Source organism: Apiospora marii, assembly GCF_038362585.1.
Source record: "Apiospora marii strain CBS 49790 chromosome Unknown utg000005l_segment0_segment0, whole genome shotgun sequence".
Lineage (NCBI taxonomy): Eukaryota > Fungi > Ascomycota > Sordariomycetes > Amphisphaeriales > Apiosporaceae > Apiospora > Apiospora marii.
In genome coordinates, this window is record NW_027117377.1 from 2,424,944 (window position 1) to 2,448,242 (window position 23,299).

Consider the following 23,299-nt stretch of genomic DNA (forward strand, 5'->3'; position numbering starts at 1 on the left):
TTTGGAATATGAATATGGACTAGCACCAATCAAGGGCCTTGAGGTGTGTCTGGAAAAGGCAGGTAATATAGTGGGATCCGAACGGTATTGGCGGAGGGTGTTTTGGCAGAGTGGTTTTGCTTTCTCCCCCGCACTCGTTTTGGGTGTTTGGGTCACGAAGCGGGCAACCCCATTACGCCATGCCGTTGCGCCGTGGCTGCGCATGGCCATTGATGTCAATTAATTTTGGCGGGCGACCGGGCGGAAGACGGGCACCAACAGTCAGTCCACTTTAGCTTAAATACCCATATGTATCTGTAGGTAGATTCCTTGAAGATGCAGCTCTCGCATGAAACGAGGTTACATCATGTACCACGCAGCACAATGAGAGCTTGCAGGCGCCAGACCGGTGTACGCAATTGGCTGGCCTTTGACGCCGATATGATCTCAGGAGGCGGACGCTGTACGTTGTTATGTTAGGTAGGGTCTACTGGATTAGGGGCGATGGAGGTCTGGGTTACTGCCGGGACTACATACGTAGCTCTGGTGGATGGAATTTCGTTACGCGCATAGACTATTCCTGTAGCGGGATCGCCGTCGCCCAATCTAGGCGGCTCTGTGCATACATCAACTGCATATTTGATATTGGTGTAGAGCAATACAACTTCACCTACCCAACAACGGCCTCGAGTAGTAAACTACATAAAAGTAACACTTGATGGCATCAATTGATTCATCTAATTGAAACTGACGTCTACACAGGTCTAGCTCTTGTCGCCGCACCCTATGCTTTCTCCAATTCTTTCACGCCAACTGTTTTGATTCCCCTTGATAGCTGACAGCTGACAGCTGACCTACGCCGCTCACTCACTGCTTGTACATATCTCCTTACACCTTGGCTTCACAGCTCATGACTCCCCATATGAGAGAACGTTGACTGAGGAACACATATTGCAACCTGTGCACTCAGCGAACATCGCTTTTTCTGGGTGTAGTCTGTTGCAATATTGATAGACTGTAGCAGGAGAGGAAGGAGCCAGCCAAAATGGACAGTCGCCGACAGCTCTTCGGTGCACCTTCTCGTCTCGATCATCCCTCTCTGCAGTCGTCCCGACGACCTGACAATAACTCATGGGACCAACTTGCCCCGTCCCAACCAGCTTCTACTCTACCTCCACGATGGGGACAAACCGGCCAAGGTCAGTCACACATATCATTCACTTGCATTCCTGTTCTCTTTTGTCAGATTCACGATCCCTAAAGCTCCCAATCTCATATGGGAATTGCACATCGTCTACCTCACTTTCATTCAAGCCGTTACAGCAAAATATTTCACATACCCTCATCAACACGTTGGCAATGTCAACACCACGTCCCCGGGAAACCTCGCTGCCCCCGGCTGCGTCTGCCAGACAGCAGCCGGCGGATATACCGATTTACCAAGACAACTGGGATCCATCTAACCCCGTCGAATATGAACGGTTGCTTCGGGCAGAGTTGGTTCCTCGACTGCAATACTTTGATGACGATGACAAAGAGAATTATCCAGAAGGTTCTGATCATACTGACGAAGAGTCTGAAGATTCCGGAAACGAAGATGGTAGTGAAGAGGCAGAGGATCTGGACCGCGATCTCGATGAGAACGGCGAGGGGGCTGACGTCGACCCTGACGAGGAAGAGGGCGAGGAAGGAGATGACGACGAAGAAGCCCAAGAGGACGAGCTGCCCTTTAACGCCGCGGCAGTAGGCCTGAAGGAGATCAGCAACCTTGCAAGCTTCACCGTCAGCAGCTACAAGCCGGGCTGTGGTGTCAGAGAGCTCCGCGATGATGATATCAACCTGTTCTGGCAGTAAGTCGAATCCCGGGCCCCTCCGAACTGGAATATAGGTACTGATTGCTCGTGTAAGATCCGACGGTCCTCAACCTCATCGTCTGAATATCCATTTCATCAAGCGTGTTGAGATTCGCGCTCTACGGCTCTTCCTGGACTACGAACTCGACGAAAGCTACACACCTACCAAGATCCAGATCACTGCAGGCACTGCCCCGCATCTCACCATTCCATTCACCACGATGGAGCTTAACACGCCTAAGGGATGGATTGATGTCCCCATTACTGGTGCTGGTGGTGGAAAAGACGGGAACTCATTATGCTGTTTCTTCATCCGGATCATCGTGCTCGAGAACCACCAGAATGGCAAAGACACCCACGTTCGCGGGATCAAAGTTTATGCTCTGGATGACAGTGCCACCACAGCCGAGAACAACCCGGTCGAGGATATGGCAGAGGCCATTGATGACTACGGGGGCCGAATGGGCCGGCGAGGCGGTGCTAAGCATGATCACGACGCCAACAGCAAACCTACGACCAAAAAGTTTGTGCCGGGAGATGGAGGGTTGACCATACCGTATTTCATGAGAGAGCCGGAGATCCGCTGAACTGTATTCTGGAAGATGCTCTTCTGTTGGGCAATGAATGGCGATTGCATGGACAAAATGCATGATTAGTCTGGGCGATTCTGATACCCTTTTACATTCTGAGAGCTGCCACAGTACGATGGAAGGGGGACGATCCGGGGTTTTTGTCAGACACTCATATGAAGCAGTGATGTGAGTGTTACGTGCCCATAGAAATGCAGCAATACATCGTCTAAACCCACAAAATCATATCCTTTTGGGCATATGTCTGTCTTGTGTTGAAGTGCTTTACGAGGACCCGGAGCGGTCAATCTTACGTAATGGGCATTGCGGCTCAGTTCCTACCATTCGCCGCAATCTGCCGATGACTCCTTGACCCTTACTGAATTGCTATTTTGTCTGGCATATTACTTCAACATGATCGTGCAGCGTGTGTCGGTATAGAATTCCATGTGAGAGGTGGTGAGCTAGGGGTTCGGAGGGGTGCATAGGTGGGACCCCGGCCGTTCTCCGCATCCCGGGATCGAATCTCCAATTCCCGCGCTCTGACGGTCCGCTCGAAGCGTTTGTGCCCAACATCCATTCGTTCAACATTTCAAGAGTCCCTTTCATAGATTGACAACATCACGATGCCGGCGTCGGATGCGACAGACTCAGAAAACATGGTATCCCCTCGACAGCTGCCATCCAACCTAGTGTCCCACTTCACTCAAGCACTGAAGACGTTTCAGCTATCTGAGACGACTTTCAGCGTTCTGTGCTCCGTTTCGTCTTCGCCCCCCTGCTCTGACAATGGCACCCAAGTAGCGGTACCGAGCCCGCCGACGCAGACGCCCGGGACGCTGGTGGTCCTGGACTCGTCCTTCAACCCTCCTACGCTGGCGCATCAACGCATGGCCCTGTCGGCGCTGGCAGACCAGCAGCAGCCGCAGCAACAACAACAGCGTCGTGCCCCACGCGACTCGCGCGTGTTGTTACTGCTTGCAATCAACAATGCAGACAAAGCCCCCAAGCCCGCGGCGTTCCCCCAGAGGCTGGCCATGATGTATGTGTTTGCGCAGGACCTACTCTCGGCTGCCCGGAGTCAGAGGGGTCACTACGAGGCCGCCGGAACCGGCTCGAGCATGGGGGACGGAGAGGAGCAGGATGCAGTGGACATTGCGGTCACGACAGAGCCCTACTTCCACTCCAAGAGCCACGCCATCGCGACGAGCGACTTCTACGCCGCCCCCGCCGCTTCCAGCAGCGGAGCAGTGGGAAAGGAAACGACCAAGATGGAACAGCTGTACCTGACCGGATTCGACACGCTGATCCGCATCTTCGATGCCAAGTACTACCCTAACAACACGATGCGGCAGGCGTTGGACCCGTTCCTATCGGAGTCGCGGCTGCGCGTGACCATGCGAACGGACGCGGACTGGGGCAGCGCCGCGGACCAGCGGGTGTACCTCGAGGGCCTGCGGGACGGCAAGCTGGAGGCCATGGGCGGGAAGCAGGAGTGGGCGGACAAGGTCGAGCTGGTCGAAGGTCGTCCGGAGGGCCAGGGCGAGGACGTCATCAGCAGCACCAAGGTCCGGGGCGCCGTGCAGAAGGAAGACTGGTCGGCGCTTCGGCGCCTCGTGAGCGACGGCGTCAGCGAGTGGGTGAAGACGCAGGGGCTGTACAAGGAGGAGTGATGAAGCACTTCTGCATCCAAGGTCTACAGCTATGGAATAGAATTAATGATACACGACACACACGATACAAGCAAATAGTTCAGGCAAGTAAGCTGACCTATATTGGGAGTCTGAGGAGACACAACTACCGAAGTCTTGGAGCTCGGGCAAGCTCCTTTCTCAACCCACGGGAACACTGAGCCACTCCAACGAGTGGACCATGATATGCTGCTGGCATTGCCGGCAAAATACTTGCTCGGCCGGAATATGTCAAGATAAAGCGGGAAACTACCTATCCCTACCACCCTGTTCGCCATCTATTGAACAATGGCCTGCCACGGCAGTACTGTTACTTACAGCCAAGTAGGTGGCATAGTACGCCAGCAACATCCGATTTCTCAAACATGGAGCATATAGCCGTAGATTATATGTGTAATGACGTTCAAAAGAACCTACCTACAAGGAAGATGTGTGATCACAACGTAATTATACTAGAACTAGCATCTTGCTAATATGTATCATCGTCCCCGATGGGGACTTGGAAGTGTATTTTGGATGCGTATGTGTAATGGGCACCGCTTTCCTGTACGGAAGACATCAAAGTCTATTAATCTGTACATTTCTCCTAGATATGGAAAGGGTGGTGTATCCATCCAGACAGCAAGTCGGAAGAACATGACTGGGCTTTGATCGAGACGACAAGGTTTTGCTTCGTGTTCTGGATGGATGACAGAGTTCCTTACCTTCAAGTAGTCTCAGAACACCAGACTATCTTAAAAGTTGGATTACATGGGAGTCCCAAAATTATGTCAAGGCGTGCTCAGCATCCATCAAGCAGCTCAGCTTCAGGTGCATAGCATAGTGCATGTGCAAGTTGATACATTGTAGGAATGCCCTCACAAAACCTACACCTCTATTATGCATTGTACCTCCATGGCCAAGTTGAATTGTGACGAAATAACATTATTCACAAGCCCATCAGGTTCCCCAGGGACCTCGGTCCAAAGCATTCAATTAGTCAGAATATTCACTTCGCGAACGGGTCAAACCGAGTCAATTCGAAGCAGTTTTCCTAGCAAACATGTACCGGAAGGTGCAAACCAGGTGTGTAGTGCCAAACAAAGTCCACTGGCGAGAAAAACTGAAAGAATTCCGAGCCAATCAGATTAATTCGTGGCCAAGTTGCCCCCACCGGGGTGAACTCCGATGCCTGTAGCTGCCTTTTCTGACCAATGAGAAAAGGCACGGCACTGAAAAGAGCTTATTGAACAGGCTGAATTTTCACCTGGGTTGCTCCCGTCCCCTACCCGGCTTCTGGGCAGGCTGATCTGGGGACCCACAGGGCCCTGAGCAAAGGGTATAAATCTCTGCTCTCCCTCCCTCCATTTCGATTTTCTTTTCTCTTTTTCTCTTCATGTCGACAATACTCTAAAGAATCATTTCTATAGTGTTTGTCCCAATCTCTGTTTTCTCCAAAACAGCTACAGATCCGACCCTGGTTGATGATTCCTATCCCTGCCGCCCTAGAGTGAAGAGGCATTCTTGCCATGGTTACCCTCCCAGGTTTCCAGATACTCTCGCACCCTCCGCAAGGAGGGCGGTCGATGTCCCTTTCACGAGGGCTCGGCTGTATAGAGAGTGGTGATGATCTCGACCCCGATTTGTCACGGTCTGCCTTCGGGCGCGTGGCCGGGGTGGGCGGTGGTGGACGTCTGACAGGCGCGTTTTTATTCTCTTTTTCATTGCTGGCCAGGGCTCGTCCTTGGCAGTGAGGAAGAAGATCCCCCACATCACACAAAACTCAAGCTGTCATTCCTATGGTGGCATAATGGGTTCCAAATTGGTACACCCCATCGTGGTGATCAGCATGTCAGCAGTCATGCAATCTCCAACTTCATACTGCGAACGGCCATCCTGTCACGAATCCAGCTCTGGATATTTATGAACTCGCCTGCTCTGCCAAGGTCCGCTGCAACGAGCCACAGGGTAATCTCAACCTTGCATCTCGGTCTGACCTGTAATGCCATTGCTTCGTAGAATTACGAGACAAGTTCGATCTCTATTTCTTCGTGTACCTCGTCCTCATGCCACAAACGCCGGTTCCGGTTCTCGAGATGCTCCATGTTTCCAGGTGATAGTCCACCTGACCTTCTTACCACCTTTGCCTCACGATTGACATGCCCAAGGTCGTGTGTAGATTAACATTGCCTACATTATGCACCTACGGCTGTTCACCAGGGCAGCTTCAACCACACCACCGTGTCCAAAGCGGGCGGGCAGGCAGCTTCATCAAGCGTTTGCCTGGGCCCAATGGATGTGTACATGACCGGCTGCTGACATTGCTTGCAAAGATGAGAACCCAATCATCGTTTTTTATAGCACCTAGGCGAACCCAGAGAACGAGACTTACATTTGGAAATTTGAGCTGTGCCGGTCTGCTCTTCTGTACCTTCATTTGCTAAACTCGTGTATACATTCGGGTTCCTGCCCATTGAGGCTCTCAATCTGCCTCTCCCTGCCGCTCTTCGACGCATCGTTTATGGCAGGAAGGGGTTCAAGAACTTTCACCATTTGAACACATCCAGAGGCTGGTTTACAAAGAAGGCAGCTCCCAAGGGGACGACCAGTGCAATCGTGACATAGTCAGTTTAATGATGGCACGACCTGTTAAGAATAATATATGTAATGAAAATGAATTTAATAAGGCATAAACATCCTCATAATTAACTATAACGAAGGAATCTAGTAAAAGCAACGCCACATAGAGGTATTCTAACAGAAACATAATCCCACACGCCCAAATCAAATCAAACAATACTCTTCAAAACGGGATAACGAGATACCCTTTTCGTGCAGTTACATCGTAGTGATGAACGGCAGTCCGTTTGTGACCCTCTTCCCACAGCTTCAAGGGGGTGTCCTAGATCAGCTACCCATTTTAAAATGCGACTCCTTTGGTGCTGTGCCCAATAGTTTTGTATGTGGTCCAGTCCCCTGACTGGGCGTTGTAGGTGTCGAACCTGCTGGCGGTTGTGTCGAAATTGTTGTCTGTGTACCCGGAAAAGTAGAATCCAGTTATGACAACGAGATATGTCAACAAGAGAATGCTTCCTTTGAAGTAGTTGCTCTTGCCTTCGCCATACACGTAGCTGAGTAGGAATACGCAAAGGATGACGGTCACCATGTCCCACTGGGGGAATAGCAGGCTAAACGTGTAGTGGGCAAGATCGGGATCCTCAATCGTCGGCATGATAGGATACACCGCGGAAAATAGGACGAGAGCAGGAATTTGAAGGAGACAGACTTGAAGGGCGTATGCGGATCCGATTTCCATGGACAGTGCAATGTTCCCGTTCATAGCGAATGAGATAGCGTTCTGGTGACAAGCAGGTTAGCATGGCCACATAGGGGCAGGTGAAGAGTCATTATCTTACCAGGAACTCTGTAGTGTTTGGGACAAGGGCGAACAGAGTAATCCCAAGGAACTTTTCGTCAATGGCAAAATTTTGCAATACTACATCCACCGTGTCGACAAGGATCTCAGCAACAATGGCATAGAGAACTGTGGCACCCATCAATATGACAGCACTCTTCATCCGACTCCAATTCGGTGCATCGTGGCCACCGGGTGCCTGGGGGGTCTCTGCTGCATCTTCCATATCAGGTATCCCACTGTTGCGCAGCGGGGGTGGGCGAGAACTAGCCTTGTTGCCAGCGTTCGAGCCAAAGGCGGACGTGCGACGTGGAAGACGTGCATCGCGAGCGGCAATAGCAGCTGCAGTGGCTGCGAGTTCGGTCACACCTCGGATGAGATTGTTGTTCTCTTGCTCAGAAAAGCCGGGCATATGGACGTTGGAGCGAATACTTTCGTTGTCACCTCCGTTCTTGGGCGGTACCATGTGAGGGGTCTGCATAGCACCGTTGGGTGGAAGAACACCCGAGGGTTGGCGTGAATGGTGTGCACTTGCTTGACCCGACAACCCAACCTGCTTCAAAGACTGCCCAAGGATACGCTTATAGAGGTTGCTGTCACGGATGTCTGCTCCGGTGGCGTCAACAGAACCACCATGCTGCTCAGATATGCGGGCCATGTGTAGGTGCTCTTCGTTCTTCTTCTCTTCCACCTCCGTGTTCCAGATAACGGCTGCATGGGTCCTTAGAGTGAACCATAGTCCAGTGACATATGACAGGAAGAGGCAGGTGGCAGCCGCATAACAGTAAGGGCGAACTGCCTCGAGATAGAAGCGATCGTCGACCTTGGGCGTCTGAGAGAAATAGCAGCGGCGGCAATCGCGGTCCTTGTCTTTACTTTCGAGTGATGGGCGATAGTCGATACATTCCGTGCAACTGAGCTCATGAGTGCCGTAAATCTGGTAGAACAAAGTGGGCCCAAAAGCAGCCACGACAGCGAAGAGAAGCATCGTCGAAGTGACGCCAGCAGACCTGGCATTAAACCGTTGTGTCTTGCGTTTAATAGCGCCAAAGCACATGGAGAGGCCAGGGAGAAAAAGGATGCCTGCGAAGATACTTCCAATAATGCTACCCTCAACAAGTGCCCCTTTGCCCTGGTTGAGGGCTACACAGTAAAGGAACACCTCAACGATGGTGGAGAAGAAGGCGTTGATGGCGGCGCCAAGACCCATGGAAGACTGAGCAGAGATAGATGCAACTGCCTGCCCGATGAAGTATGCCAACGGGATGATGGACAACAAGCCAGCTACGAACAGGAAGCCTGGTGAGGTGATGAAGCCCTCAATATGCAAAACGCCCTCGAGAACAAGCCAGTCGAAGATAACAAAGACGACAACGGCCATGAGGTTGATGAGGAAGATGTTGGTACCGTCAACGGTATACTTCCAGTATTTCGAGCCGACTGCCCTGTAGGTGCAGAGGAGGATAGAGGAGTAAGCGCCGTCGTTGTTGCGTGCCTGAGTTATGTCCGACTCGAAAGACAGTGCTAGAGGATGCCGCTTAAGATGATCAAAGAGGAGCATGGTGACCTTGCCCATCGGGATCCAAAAGACCAAGAACCAGCAAATGCCAGAGACGAGAATCAGCGAAGGACCGATGAGTCCGTAAAAGAAGATGAAGAAGATGACCCTGCCAATGTTCCATTGACCTCGGCCAAACATGCGTCTCTTCATACGGCGACCCTGCTCTTCGATCTCTGCGTGGTGTGTATGGCGCCCAAGAAGACTGTCGGTCTCACTGGGCTCCGAGTCGATGCTTCTCCTGGACCGGCCAATGATTGACCGGCTGCTCTCAGGGCCGAAGAAGAGTCGGCCATACTCGAGGTCTCCGTTCTGCCACTGCTCGTATTCACTGATGCTTCTGCCCTCTCCCTGATCCTCATCCAGATACGCCTCATCTTGCTCTAGTCGGACAAATTTTCCAAACGGGTAAATCAAGTAGCCAGCTAGGCCCCATAGTACGCGGCCATAGGCTCTGCCGCTGGGCGTGGCTGCAAACAGAAAGCATACCACAGCACCAAGGGCAGCGATAAGAGCCATCCACCAACCGAAGGCCAGCGTCCAGATCAGATTGAAGAACAGAAGCCAGATACTAACATGGCCTCCTGGCGACGAGTGAATATCGCCTTCTGCCGTCTTTTGGACGGAGCGGTTCTTTTTGTACAAAGCGGGCTTCCATAGCCGAATACCGAACGGATGTGTCTCATTGATGGCCTGTTGGCGGTCCTTGAGAGTGAAACTCTCTGCATCGCTGAGGTCGTCATCGTCATCGTCATCGTCGTCGTCATCATCACCATCGTCGACCGGCGTCTCATCGTCTTCCATATCGGGTTGCTCAGCCTCACCTGAAGGCTGCTCACTGGCATGGTCCTCTTCCAGGCGTTCCTCTATGCCGCCTTCGTCTGCTGCATCACTTCTGCTCGACTGCACCCGCGATAGGGCTGGGGCGGCCATGGTGCGTCGTCGAAGGGTCGATGGTTGCCTAGCAGAGTCGGTGTTGTAGGATGGTCGGGGCGACGAATAGCTCTGCGCCCTCTCCGCGGTGACCTCCTCGTCTACCTCGTCAACAGCGTCGTCGGTCGAAAATACTCCTCCTCGATGGGGCGCTTGGGTATTCGAAGAAGCGCGGCGCGGCATTGGAGGCTTCCGTGGACGGGCTCTACCGCGCTCTGGGCCCAGCATCGGAGAACGTAGAGGTTGTTGGGCACCGGCTCTCACATGGGCCGAATTGCTGAGAGAGGTTGCATCGCCTCCATAATATGCACTGCTGCTGCCAGCAGGAGGGGGGGTTTGCAGAGTCCCTGCAGAAGTGACATTACCTTCAGTTAGCCCATACACGAGTGACATCAGATGGAGGACAGGGACCGGTTGACTCGAATCGATGCGCTACAAGAGATTGAGTTTAGGGACGCGACATACCATACGACGAATTATCAGGTCGCCTCCGCACCGTATCTCCAGATTGGTAACTTTCCGACATCAGAGTGTCTTCTCGAGAAGCAGGCTCGGTGTGAATGTTGCTATGTCGAGTGTCGGTAGGAGATTGCGAGCCCGAGTCGCCTTGGTCGCGGGCGGGTGGATCCATACTTAGCGATCGCGTCTGTGTTCCAAAGCGTTGGGCAGAAGAATACCGAGGGACTGGAGACTGCGAACAAACCGCCGATAGCTCAGAAGCAAGCTCCGGGGAATGTAAGACAGACCTTTTCGCTGTCTTGCACCAAGGGCGAAGAGAGGAAAAAAGAAGAAGAAGAAAAATCACACGAAATGATAGGGTCCGCTTGGAATGACGAGGTTACAATCGGCAGGGAGTCCGAAGTCAGTACATAACTCCGGTGCTGCTTTGAAACGAAGCAATTCAATCAAGTCAACAGCCAAAAACCCCGAAAGAAATGAAGATTGGAGGGACAAGGCCTGGAAGGTCAGCAGCACTTGTTGTACTGGGAAGAGGGGAGGTAGGTGCAACTGAAGTAATCGGTAGGATTACCAAGGATAGCGGGAGCCAAGACAACAACAAAAAACCAAGCCGGCTCCTTCTTCCGGGCGTATGTCTGTAAGCCTGTCTATTGATCTGTCTGTACCTATGGTCCCAAGCAGTAGGCCTCGGAAGTCTCAGTTCTCAGCCATCACGGCATTTTGGAGGGCGGTCATGGACTTGATCAACTGAATCGCACCTGCTCCTCGTGATTCCATGGATTTACAGCAGCACGGTATCAGCTGCAACTGTCTGCGATGCAGCTTAATCCCTGCCCCGATGGAATTCCATGCTTGGCCCTCTGCTATACACTAGTCAGAGTAGTATTATGGATCAGGAGCCCACTTCGCTGGGCCCGTATTCTGGGTACACTTGCAGCCAGAACAACGTCCAGTCGTTCATCACGTTTCTCATCAATATTGACTATGCTGTTCCCAGGAAAGTTTTCTCGGGTGGATGCCTTGAACGGCATCGACTTTTGAGATTGACGATTTCCCCAGATGGCGCGGCTAACCCAGATGGCTGTGTGTGCTAAAAGGCTCCAGTCATTTCAGCGATCGCGCCCATTACGTCGTCCACTTAGACGTGGAATATCTACTGCAATGCATCTTGTGCTCGGGCACGCATGATCACACTTGGGGTGACGGAATAACTGCATACAGACGGCTACACAATGGAGCCTCCCCTCACCCCCCTCCACGAATCCCATTCGTAAGCGCCTTTGTAGGGGTTCTCTCAGTCGGTAACTCTGGCACAAGTGAACTTCACTGTGCATTGTAGACACCGAAAGACTGCAAATGCCAACGGTGCCAAGCCACTGCAGTCCACTCGCTTGCGTCCCTGGGCACTGGATAGACGGGTTGCGGCATCGCCTTCTCGGTTACAGGGCAGATAGACTCTCCTCGAAACATCACTAATCAACCGCCTCTGAAGTATGAACTCTGTATGGTCTGGATTCCCGAAGGCTATCGCGGCTGCTGGGATGGCTTTGTAGGTGCTATGTACTGCAACCCCATTCGCTTTGCCTAAATGGGCAGGCCGGACAGGTACTACCCTGGCCTGCTGGCCTCGGTGAGGCTGATGTACAGTCGAATCCTTGAATTACGAAATGCAATGATACATAGATGAGTCAATAAGGTGGTGTCTTCATGATCAACCACAGGGACGCTTTGTACAGGTCTTTTACACATCGCTGCTGCAGTCAATTTGTTTGTCGATTATAGACAAACATAACTCTATGGATGATAGCTGATTGGACTTGCACCAGCTCATGTATTCTGTCACGAAAAGTTTGACTCAGTTACTATCAAACAAAGATACAGGCAGATATGAGAACTCAGTCAAGCAAGTTGCATGATAGATAAGGTACCCGATGTGTGAAATGTAACCCACCTCAGGTAAGGTATTCTTCCACCATGTTGGCGGGGAAGTCACCAGCCACTTGAGCCACACTGGCTATCTAGCCACATAAATCGCACTAGCATTCGATTGGGACCCGAGCTTCTTAGGTAAGCAATTGCTCCATGAGCTGTTGTCGCCATCGTCGTCACAGCCTAGAGAGCCTTAGAGCTACCCACGCCCAGCTGCCATCTTCATCAATAACAGCGACGCCCCGACCGAATCCCTTTATCCTATTCCCAACTGCCGATCTCATCGAATCCCACCGTCCATCACACCCATTATCGGAATTTCTACCGGACGTACCAGACTCTCCGGAGCTTGCCAGCAACCATGGCTCTCGACAACTACTATGCCAACAAGATCGAGGCCATGAAGCTCGAGATCCTCAAGGGTCAAGCTGTCCTGCGCCGTCTAGAAGCCCAGCGCAATGACTACAACTCGAGAGTGCGGTTATTACGAGAGGAGCTCGGTTTGTTACAACAGCCCGGCTCTTACGTCGGCGAGGTTGTCAAGGTGATGGGCACCAAGAAGGTGCTCGTCAAGGTCCATCCCGAGGGCAAATACGGTACGGCGCACGCCCACACAAAAAACATCATCGTTTGCAGGTTTTACTGACAGATCCGGGTTTCAGTTGTCGACGTTTCCGACTCCGTGGACATAGCAAAGCTCACAGTAGGCAAGCGTGTGACGCTACTGTCCGACTCCTACAAGCTGGAGAAGATTCTCCCCTCCTCAGTCGATCCCCTGGTGTCCCTCATGATGGTGGAGAAGGTTCCCGACAGCACCTACGACATGATCGGTGGTCTGGACCAGCAAATCAAGGAGATCAAGGAGGTCATCGAGCTGGGCCTCAAGCACCCCGAGCTCTTCGAATCGCTCGGCATTGCGCAACCCAAGGGTGTCCTGCTCTACGGTCCTCCGGGTACGGGAAAGACGCTGTTGGCCCGAGCCGTTGCCCACCACACAGACTGCAAGTTCATTCGAGTATCCGGTTCCGAGCTGGTGCAGAAGTACATTGGTGAGGGTTCCCGCATGGTGCGCGAGCTGTTCGTAATGGCCCGTGAGCATGCCCCCTCCATCATCTTCATGGACGAGATCGATTCCATCGGTTCTTCCCGTGTCGAAGGCTCGTCCGGTGGTGATTCCGAAGTCCAGCGCACAATGCTGGAACTGCTCAACCAGCTGGACGGATTCGAGCCCACCAAGAACATCAAAGTCATCATGGCAACCAACCGTCTAGATATTCTGGACCCTGCCCTGCTGCGACCCGGTCGTATTGACAGGAAGATCGAGTTTCCCCCGCCAAGTGTGGAGGCGCGTGCCGACATTCTGCGCATCCACAGCCGCAAGATGAACTTGACCCGTGGCATCAACCTGACCAAGATTGCCGAGAAGATGAACGGATGCTCGGGTGCCGAGCTCAAGGGTGTGTGTACCGAGGCCGGCATGTACGCCCTGAGGGAGCGGCGAGTGCACGTTACGCAGGAAGACTTCGAGCTGGCAACAGCCAAGATCCTGAACAAGCACGACGACAAAGAGGTTTCGCTCCAGAAGTTCTGGAAGTAAGCTATGGGACTTGGTTTCACATTGGAAAAAGGAGGCGGCTTGCCTGCTGCCTGCTGCCTCATGTACCATGTATAATTAGTAGAGATGACCACGGCCGAGCTACGAGGGGATTGACCGGCTTTGTCAATCAAAAGTGCTATGCAGTTGACTTCCTCCCAAATTAATGAGCAAAATATGACAAGTGACTTTTTCTCTGTGTTGGTTAGTTCCGGGCTTTGTTCGATATACAGGATAGGATACGATTACGATGAAGGAGCAGCCCTACTTGAAGCATCTGTCCTGGTTCATCAAGCAACGGCCGCCTTGTAAAGTAGCATTTGCGATAAATGTACAGGTAGTTTGTTTAATAATCATGGGTCGTGATTTCATGTAAGTACGTCCAGTGTAGTGTTGTACACCTACATCGTCGAGGTGCGAAGCAGATCAGTGCCCTACCATGATCCGCCTCGCCGCCAGCCTCTGAAAGCATACATAGAAACCATCCAAGGACCTGTTCGCCTATTTACCTCCATGAATCACCTAGGCCGCAAAAGAAAGCTGTGCTATTTCATCTCAGTTCGTTGGTATGATATCAATAATGGCTGTGCACGTATTCTTCATGACCGCCACCGCATAATGCAAACATAGCCGGTCCATGTTTTGAAGCTTCGATGCTACGAGGCCCTTCCGAAACCAGGAATGCTGCCTGCTCTCTCTTTCTCCCTTCTGGGCTTTTTCTCGATCTCAAGCCCGAAAGCCAGACAATGTGGTGATGATATATGATTTGCCTTATCCATTGAACGCCATCCAAAACATCATCAGTCGTCCTCGTCGCACTCCGTAACGCTGCGAAGTGGATGTTCGTGTGCTACCTGTGTACAGATGCCAAAAAGCCCGTTCTATGCGTCAATTCATCCTCGGAATGGAGATATGCAAATTCAAAGAGTAATCGAAGACCGTTTCGATCGTCCTTCCTCTCTTTCCCCAGTGCTCAATGAATGCCCACCAACTAGTAACTACCTCCTGGCCGGAGCCTCACTTTCACTCCGAATATGCCCCTTTTTCCCGTTGGCTGACTGAGCGCTCTTCTCTTGAAGCCTCCAGACCCACTCGGTGATGGTCTCGTAGCAAAGGACAAACTGCCTTAGACTCTGCACCATGCTGAGCCTCTGGCTTCTAAAGTCCTCCACCGTTCTCGCGATCAAATCAACCGAGTCATCGCCGACCCAGCTAAGATCGAGATCCGTACCGCTTCCCCCTCGGGCGGAGGGAGTTGGGGCCATTGGCTCTGATGTGGTAACACCGTCCATGCTGATATCACCTTCGTTATCCTTGCGTTTGTTTGCCGACAACGAGGCAATACGCTCCCGCTTCATCATGTCAATTACGCTGTCGACTGTGCAGAACGTTCCAGTGCGTCCGCATCCGGCTGAACAATGAACAAGCATGGGCCGCGAGTTACTGTCGGATTCCGGCTCGTTGTACCAGTTGGGCGTAACGCCCCGTTCAGTAGCGACAGACGCCGCAATGGCATTAGCATCAACAGGGAGGGATGCGCGCTGCATGACGTTGGCCAGCTCCACGAGGGCGAGAAGGTGGGACGGCTGAGCGGGCACGCCGAAATCAGGCCATGACGGATAGTCGAGGTGCGTAACCTCTCGCATCGGTGCAAACGGATGAGAGGAGTGGGACAAGGCAAATTTGCGAATGACCACATACGGCGTCTCTGCTTGGGCCGGCGCTGGCGGGGGAGGATTGGCCGAGCCCAAGACTGTCGCCGTGTTGGCACGGCGGCGACCTGCTTCTGCTTGACCCGACGAGGCCGCAGGTGTCGATTTGTGTTTATCAATGTCCAGAGACACCTTCTTCTCCGACAACGGCCTCAACTTGATAGGACCGTACTCTCTGCCGTTCCAGTAAGGGTGACATTTCAGCTGACCACCCTCCGATTGGGCAGTAAGCATGACAATAACTCGAACATCTTGGTCCCAAATGACCGACCAGAAATCCTACATGAACATAGTCAGCGAGCAATTCGATACGAGTAGATCAAAGATGGCGGGGTGCATACCTCAAAAGTAGCTGGTAAAGGTCCTTGGGATGCAATATAGCGCTTCTTGCTTCGCGAAGCACGGACGTGGCTGGCGTTGATGTAGTCACAAGACCCTGGTGGTTTACCAGCAAGGACCACACGAGCATGGTCGAAAGGAAGGATATCTTTGTAGCGGTTCTTTACCCCCTTTTCGATGCCGGATAGCGAGACACTCGAGGTCGCTTTGCTCGGGGACGCAGCGTTGAAAGCGGAATATGCTTCCTTCATGCGGGCCTGCTCTTCGCGTTCTATCTTCAAGAACTTGTCCGAGACCATCTTTCCGTGATCCGACTTCGCAGTAGCATCGCGTAGCCAGTGCGGTAGTGATTCGAGATCAACATTAGCAGGCACGGCCACATCCATCTGCCCAACACCGTCGGCAAGATCCATGTTCTGCCTGATATTGCCAAAGAATGGGTTTGCGCCGTTTGCGGCGGTTGGGAGCGTGACACCACCAATAACGGGAGCAAATGTAGGTCGTCCTCCATCATTGTGGGCGACGGGTCGGCCAGCTCGCTCATGGGCCGGACGACGGTCGATCCAGTCAGGATATGCGGTCGCAAAAGCGTTGAAACCGCCCCTCAGCAGATACGCATTCGCAGAAAACGATTCAGCAACGAATTTCTTGAACATGTTCATCGCCGATAACGCATCGCGCTTCTCGGAGGAAGCAGCATCATAGATGATGAGATGCTTGGCCCCTCTCCATCGGGAGAACTTGTCCTGGTCCTCTTCAGTTTGCAGTGTTTTCTGCAGCTTCTCGAGATTGAAAGTGGCTCGCTTCAATAAAGTCGTAGGGATGCACAGGTTCAGTGCTCCTTCGATTCTTGATTGTGCGTAATTTGTAGAAACCCGTACATCTAGTAGTAAGTAGTCACTTTCGGGTGAGTTCTCTAGAATGTCTTTCAGCTCAGCTGGCATAAGGAGGCTCGGGCCGCCATCGGCGAGCGCAGTCGGTAAAGTCTCCGAGCGAGGATGCGAGAGAGCCGGGGAAGGAAGGCTCATCTTGTGCTGAGGTAGTGAAAGCCGCGGGTGGGCGTCCTCAACTTTGGAGAGGTTAGAACGCCTCATCGGTTGGAAAGGAGATTCGGTCTGCGCCGGAGACGCATGCGTGGGCATGTCGAAAAATGAAGGCGCATTCAGAGAGATCTCCGAGTTCCGCTTTGAATCAGAGGAGACATAGGCCGAATCGTGCAGACTCTCGGAGTCGATATCCATTCGGCTGCCAGTGGTCTCGCGGGAGCGGCCCAAGGGAGGCCGCGACACATCAGACATTGTTTCGCTATGATTGGTCGCTCTTCGTGGGGGTGCTCTAGGCCTCAAAGAAGACGGTGGCTGCATGGGAGCGAACTGCGAGCTGCCAAGACTGAACGACCCTCCTCCCCTGTTGAGGTCGGCCTGGCGCCTGAACGCCTCGAAATCGGGGTTGGCATCAAGAGGCACCTGCTTGGGGATCGCGGCCCCGAACGATTTGACTGACGATGTGGGCGGGCTCCAGTTCTCCCGGGGCATAACAGCCGAGTCCCGCGGGTCGGCGCCAGGGTCGATGTTGAGCCCAAAATAATTCGGACTGGGCGATCGCACATCGGTGGGCACGGCCGGCGAAAGTTTGCTCGAGGGCGGGTAAGGTTGGCCGACCGAGTGCGGCATGCGCGGTGAGGTCATGGGTGTGGTAGTGGACCGGTTTGCGCGAAAAGATTGCGAATTGGACTGTGAGTGGCGGGTTGGGTGCGGCGAGTGGTGAGAATGAGACGAGCTCATAGGCGGTCTCGAAGACGTCTTCATCGTATAGTGCGGAGTTGGTGTTTTCGTCGTCGTGCTCGTTGCGCTGCGGTCGTGGTCTCTGGAATTTGTTGGCTCGGGCGCCATTACTTTCTCAAATAATAACTTTTTTCTTTTGTGTGTCTCTTTCCCCCGGAGTCTCCTTGCGTCAGAAGAGAAAAAGGTCGGTTGTGACCCGCGCTCTACTTCAGACTAGACATGGCGATGATGCTGTAGTAATTCAGTTTGGCGAGCGTTGGTTTGTGTGGGTTATGTATGGTATTCGCGGGGTCTCTTTTCCTTTTTCTTCAAAAGAGTAAAACAGCTAGACCGTCATTAATCGAGATCAACAAAAATGGTGGTTTGTGGCCTGCTAGACTGTTCCCAGAGTCAGAAGTGGCCAAAAAGGCTGGTGGTGAGTAAATGGTTGTGGTGGTTGTAGCAGAGGTAACTAAAAGTATGAAGAAGGTCTAGTTGAACAGCTAGGAGGACATGAGCGAGCGAGCAAAAGGTATGGTAAATGCACTTTATTCCCGAATCGAGTGGCCACAGAAGCTCAGCTCCTTATGGAAACAGCGGCACAGGGTCGAAACACGAAAAGAGGGGGAAAGAAGGGTCTATCAGAAGACCCTGAGATTCCGTGCGGTCTGGGCCTAGGCGATCTCCTGGAAGTGCGTAGGGGCTTACTCCGTGGAATGGGGAGACGGGCTCGAGTTTTTGTTGAAAATAGCGAGAATAGGAAAGGGGGGGCGTGGTTGAAAGACAGATTAGAAACATGGGCAATCCAGCGAGAGCAGATGTCATACATGAACAAGAGATGGAGTCCTGGGCTCCTGATTCGCCGGCTCAAGGGCTTTTGGCGGAGCTGAACGAGGGTGGTAAGGATCTACAAATAAACGGTGCAATGCATCGAGAGAACAAGGCACAGGGGTCAATTGCGTGACGGGTTTCTGGGAAGTAGCACTACATGGGACGGCGGTTTCTAGCTAGCCTGCCCAGCAAGCCAGCGAAAGCCAGGTCATCGTGACAGGAAAGCGGTTGCATCTTGTCCGTGGGGGGCAAAAGAGACCCATAGGGCCATGGGCTAGAGGCTACCTACTCTCGCCAAATGCCTTGGGCTGCTATGCCTGCTCCATCTCGCCCTGGGTGGTTGATTCATTTTGGAATGTGCCCTGGCTGGCATATGAGTCGCGAGGCCGATAGATGTATCTCGACCCCAAATATACCTGCTTACCTGCCGAATGCAGAAGCTGAGGTCGAGTTCGGTAGGCGGCAAACTATGACGAAATTGGACCCTGGAAGGCTTGCCTTTGAACGATGTGTCAGGTGTGCACAACCCTATCATGTCGCTACAAAAAGCGTCGACGCCAGTCAGCAAAGCACAAAGAGCTATCCAGTGGCCGCCGATTATTCATCCATGCCGTTCATTCTGTTCACACTCAGACGTACAAGCAACATTCGGAATCGTACCATTTCAGGTTCTCGAATGGGTGACCATATGTACGTCGCGGTTCCTTTTCTACGGCAGTGGGTGAGTATCGCGAGATGGTCCCTGAAGTCAAGTCATGTCTTCTAGATGACGTGTTTGGTTAATAAGGGGCATTGGTAAATCCGAGAGGGACAATCTGTGCCTGGCGCTTGAAATACTTTTCTCTGCGGAAACAGAAGAGCTCCAGGGGAGAACGCTGTTCGCCAACCGAGAGTTACGGTAGTAGGTTATCGGGCAACGTCCGTTAGTCTGGCACCCGGCCGTTTCCTTAGGATTACCAACCCTCACAACCAAGTGTACCTACCTACCTGATGTAAAATTCGCAAATGATGATACTACTAGGGTAAACGTGCCAATACACAGGTTATTGTGTTATACTTATATCCCCTTTACGTCCTCAGATTGCGTGCACCTAAAATAGAAAACGAGCAGAGAAATAAGCCAACGTAGCAAGTATTCATTGGCCTAGAACACGAATCCAAACACCCGTCAAGGTGTGCCAATCGCTTGTAAACTTTAAACATCGAGCGGTCGAGGTCTCTTGGGCATTCCAAGCCTGAAACCCCAGGCAGGATATACCCCGGGCACCACCCAGTTATTCCTTCGTCAAAGCAGCTTTTGCTTATGACGAGAATCGGTTTCCCGAAATTGACGTCACAGCTCAGTTCCGGGCAACAAACAAGGAGCAACAAGCCGAGGAGGAATCAGATGAACTCGGGGACCACAATGGCGCTGTGTCTCCATGCCAGTACTTTATGTGTTAAAGCGTTGGGCTCAACTCAACTCCGACTGTCCGACACAAAGGCAACTGGCCAATCAATACCTATCGACGGCGAGGGGACTCAATTCAGGCAACGCGATAACACCGAACACTTCGATATGGGAGAACAATAGCAGCATGCAGGACCCCCCACGCATGAAGCTTGGTCATACCGAGGTACAGATACTTTTCTATGCAGGAGTAGCACGGCTTGTACATGCGAATTACAGAGTCCAGACTGTCAAGTAAGAGTTGCCTCTGGTTGATCGACGGTCAGCAATCCCTTGAAGTCCCTACAAAAGATCCTTGATCCTGCATTTCTAGGTTTGCCATCGCGTTCGAGTTTGCAGTTTTGCAAGCCAACCAACGATGATCTACATAGCCATATCGACCTACCCCTCTCGGTAGGTAGACAGGGAGGTTGCACATCTTCAGGTGAGGACTAGCCCAACATGGCCGTATAACTGCGGATCTTTCCTGATGCATGTGGAAAGTTGAGAGTACCTACCTATGCTTTTCCGACATCATGTACTGTAGGGTCCCCCACAAAGAGACGGCCCTCGAGATGATCAGTCTTGAAACATAGGCTGAGACAGTTCTTAAGCGTGCCGCCGCCTCGTTCTTATTTTCGGATAGACCTCGAGTGTACGTACAGGTCCTGCGAGCAGAATCAGCGAGAAAGAGGCACACGTTTCAATGTGCTTTCCTCACGCTGCCTTGCCTGTACGAAGACACATCAAATTTACCGGTCATTTCAGACCTTTGCAATCCCAAGCAGAAAATTCGTTCCAATGCTTCCACTTGACTCTAGCGTCCGTGTAGCACGTGTCGGGCGATTAAATCTCCATCTCTGTGCTTCTCGATTCCTTCAGGAATGCATCACTACCACGTCACTTTGGTTATCCAGCCTTTCCGTGTGTGGTTGGTTGGGCGGTGTGGACTTTGGTTGCCCCGTATCTCCGGCGATTGGGGTACTTGCGCCGATACCAAGGGCCTGGGCCTTCGCGGAACTGATCGTCGTTCAGAAAAACCCATGGCTATCATTTCACCAGCGTCAGTTGACAGGCGGACTACTACGGACTACAGTAAGAAGCAGCGGATGATCCTCATATATCCCCAACACACACGTCTGGGCTAGCAACGTCTAAGCAGCCAAGTGTGTGGCCAACTCTTGTCAAATTCGCCATTCGAATAACTGCGCCGGCGATCACCTCCCCCTTGCCAGAATCCCTTGGCCCCTCCTGATTTCCCCATGCGCTGTTCCCGATTTTCAGCATGGGATTCTAGGATTCGGGTGTGTGAGCTGTTAATTCCCCAGTTGGGCTGGCCCTTATCGCCACACTCGCTCAGGCAGGTCACCCAGACTTAGCATGTGTCTCTTTCCGTTCGCCTGGCAGGGGAGAGTTAGAGTCGGGTACCGCTCGCTCCCTTGTTGTTGTTGTCTTATCAGTAGAAGTCGTATCGCCTTCAACGTTGTTCCTAGACTTCTGCCCATTTTGAAAGGGGAAGCGGCATAGCTGATCTATTTACTTGCCTAGTAGATTCTGCCGTTCCGCCGGATGTCTTCCGATGGGAAATGTTTAGGGGAGGCTTTCCTCCGTCATGCACGCACTCATGGCAGCAGTGCCTGTCAAATCGTGCATACCAAGGAGATTTGGCCAGTTACGTTAAGAATGCGGGGGGTGCCTATCGCTTCTCTATTCCCATGTTGTCTCGTATGCAAGGTCGAGGTCTAGCCAGCTGGTTTGCGGGATCACTTGACCAATCCACTTTGCAAACCAAGCGAAGTGTGGCTTACCCGGCGTTAGCACGTAGGTAGCTGTCGGCCAACGGGGATAAAATAAGGAAAATTGTCTTGAAGAACGTGGGTGGGCAGAAGAACATTGGCTGGCCGGCTCTGAGCAGTTCACCAATGACTGCCGGGCTGATCAGTGAGTTGGTTGTTGATGTTCAACCCCCTCGGAGACCAAAAGACTCGCTACACGTGGTTAAGATGCTGGTGAGCAGAGACGATGGTTGCAACAGTTCTTTGAACGGTGAATATTAGTCGTATTCCACTAGATTTAGCGAGCGTTCTAGGCTTTAGCAATCCTATCGGCAACTGCGTGAAGCACCTGCTTATGTAGATGCATGTATATGTACGCGCAATGAGGCAGTCGGCCCACCATCGTAAGTGCATGTATACTTCGTTCTTCAGCCCTGCACACGTTGAGAAGCTCCCTTTCAGCATCGGTGTTCCCTTGGAGCCTTGGGAGCATATCGTGACATCGACTAGATGGAGCTCATAGGTCTTAATGGGGGCGCATGCGACGATGTTTCATCGTCCGCGCCGGACAGCTCAGCTGAGTGGGGGCTTTCGCTCTCTCGGGATTGAAGACAGCAATAAACAGTCCATTTCCTCGGCCCTTTCCACGCGGCCTCTCTGGCATAAACCTGCACTGGCACCCAACGCAGGATATCATGCGTTTCTTGGGCCGTTTTCTAACAGCCTTGACTGAACCGTCACAACCGGCCCCGTGTCGCCTTGGCTCGTGGCTGCAAAGCCTAGGGGAGAAATCGCCTCGCATACTTTGCCAGACTCAGCTTCGCGCTCTCTCGCCCGCGGCCGCAGGCATTTCGGTCCTGGCATCACTACTCTTATCTCGTGACAAGCGAAGACAGGGAAAAGTTCGGTTGAAATTCAGGCGAAACAAGGCAGCGCCCACGACCGGGTTTCCGCCGCCTGTTTGGCTGCCTCGTGTTGTTGCCCGGGAAGCAAGACACTCCAAAAGGATTGATTTCGTCCCGAAAAATCAAACCCCCATCCCGACCAGCTTGGTTTCCTCCAAGAGGGCTCTGGGCGAATAAACGACACATCCATCAAAGAAGTACGGTGATTTGTTCTACTGGTCACGCTACAGTTCTCTCCTACACATGCTCTTAGTCTCTTCTAGGGTATGTCAGCCGTCTTGCCCTGCACTAATATGCATAGGAGAACATCGGGAAGAGTTCTCACAACTATAGGCTCAGCAAGCCTACACACTTCAAGAACCGCACCCTTTCGAAACCAAACCATGCAGGCACCTATCCAGCGAAGCAGCTCACTACAAACTACTCAACGGGCCAAGTCACTTCTTGACCCAATCATCGAAAGACAGCATACCAAGGCATGTTGCCAGAGCGCCGATATCACGCTGGGATGCGTGCCGCCACTCTGGTGAAGCTCTGCAGGAAGGCCCGGTAGACGTATCGTCTTGGAGATTCCGGGTACGTATTT

The 23,299-nt window shown here is 52.4% G+C and overlaps 5 protein-coding genes across 5 annotated transcripts; 3 read left to right on the forward strand and 2 right to left on the reverse strand.

Moving 5' to 3' along the window:
• Positions 1–1,338: 1,338 nt before the first annotated feature.
• PG985_008675 (anaphase-promoting complex subunit 10) lies at positions 1,339–2,419 on the forward strand (the record flags this gene model as incomplete). The annotated part of the gene is made up of 2 exons (XM_066828443.1): positions 1,339–1,829; positions 1,888–2,419. 2 exons carry the CDS (start codon positions 1,339–1,341, stop codon positions 2,417–2,419), a joined length of 1,023 nt encoding a protein of 340 aa, XP_066683355.1.
• A 608-nt stretch (positions 2,420–3,027) lies between these two features.
• Positions 3,028–4,074, forward strand: PG985_008676 (cytidylyltransferase; the record flags this gene model as incomplete). The annotated part of the gene is made up of 1 exon (XM_066828444.1): positions 3,028–4,074. The coding sequence occupies one exon, from the start codon at positions 3,028–3,030 to the stop codon at positions 4,072–4,074; it is 1,047 nt and encodes a 348-aa protein (XP_066683356.1).
• Positions 4,075–6,991: 2,917 nt separating this feature from the next.
• On the reverse strand, positions 6,992–10,608 carry PG985_008677 (low affinity vacuolar monovalent cation/H(+) antiporter; the record flags this gene model as incomplete). The annotated part of the gene is made up of 3 exons (XM_066828445.1): positions 6,992–7,429; positions 7,488–10,324; positions 10,443–10,608. The coding sequence occupies 3 exons, from the start codon at positions 10,606–10,608 to the stop codon at positions 6,992–6,994; spliced, it is 3,441 nt and encodes a 1,146-aa protein (XP_066683357.1).
• A 2,118-nt stretch (positions 10,609–12,726) lies between these two features.
• Positions 12,727–13,011, forward strand: PG985_008678 (26S protease regulatory subunit 8; the record flags this gene model as incomplete). The annotated part of the gene is made up of 1 exon (XM_066828446.1): positions 12,727–13,011. One exon carries the CDS (start codon positions 12,727–12,729, stop codon positions 13,009–13,011), a length of 285 nt encoding a protein of 94 aa, XP_066683358.1.
• Positions 13,012–14,957: 1,946 nt separating this feature from the next.
• PG985_008679 (uncharacterized protein) lies at positions 14,958–17,902 on the reverse strand (the record flags this gene model as incomplete). The annotated part of the gene is made up of 2 exons (XM_066828447.1): positions 14,958–15,950; positions 16,013–17,902. The coding sequence occupies 2 exons, from the start codon at positions 17,900–17,902 to the stop codon at positions 14,958–14,960; spliced, it is 2,883 nt and encodes a 960-aa protein (XP_066683359.1).
• Positions 17,903–23,299: the final 5,397 nt, after the last annotated feature.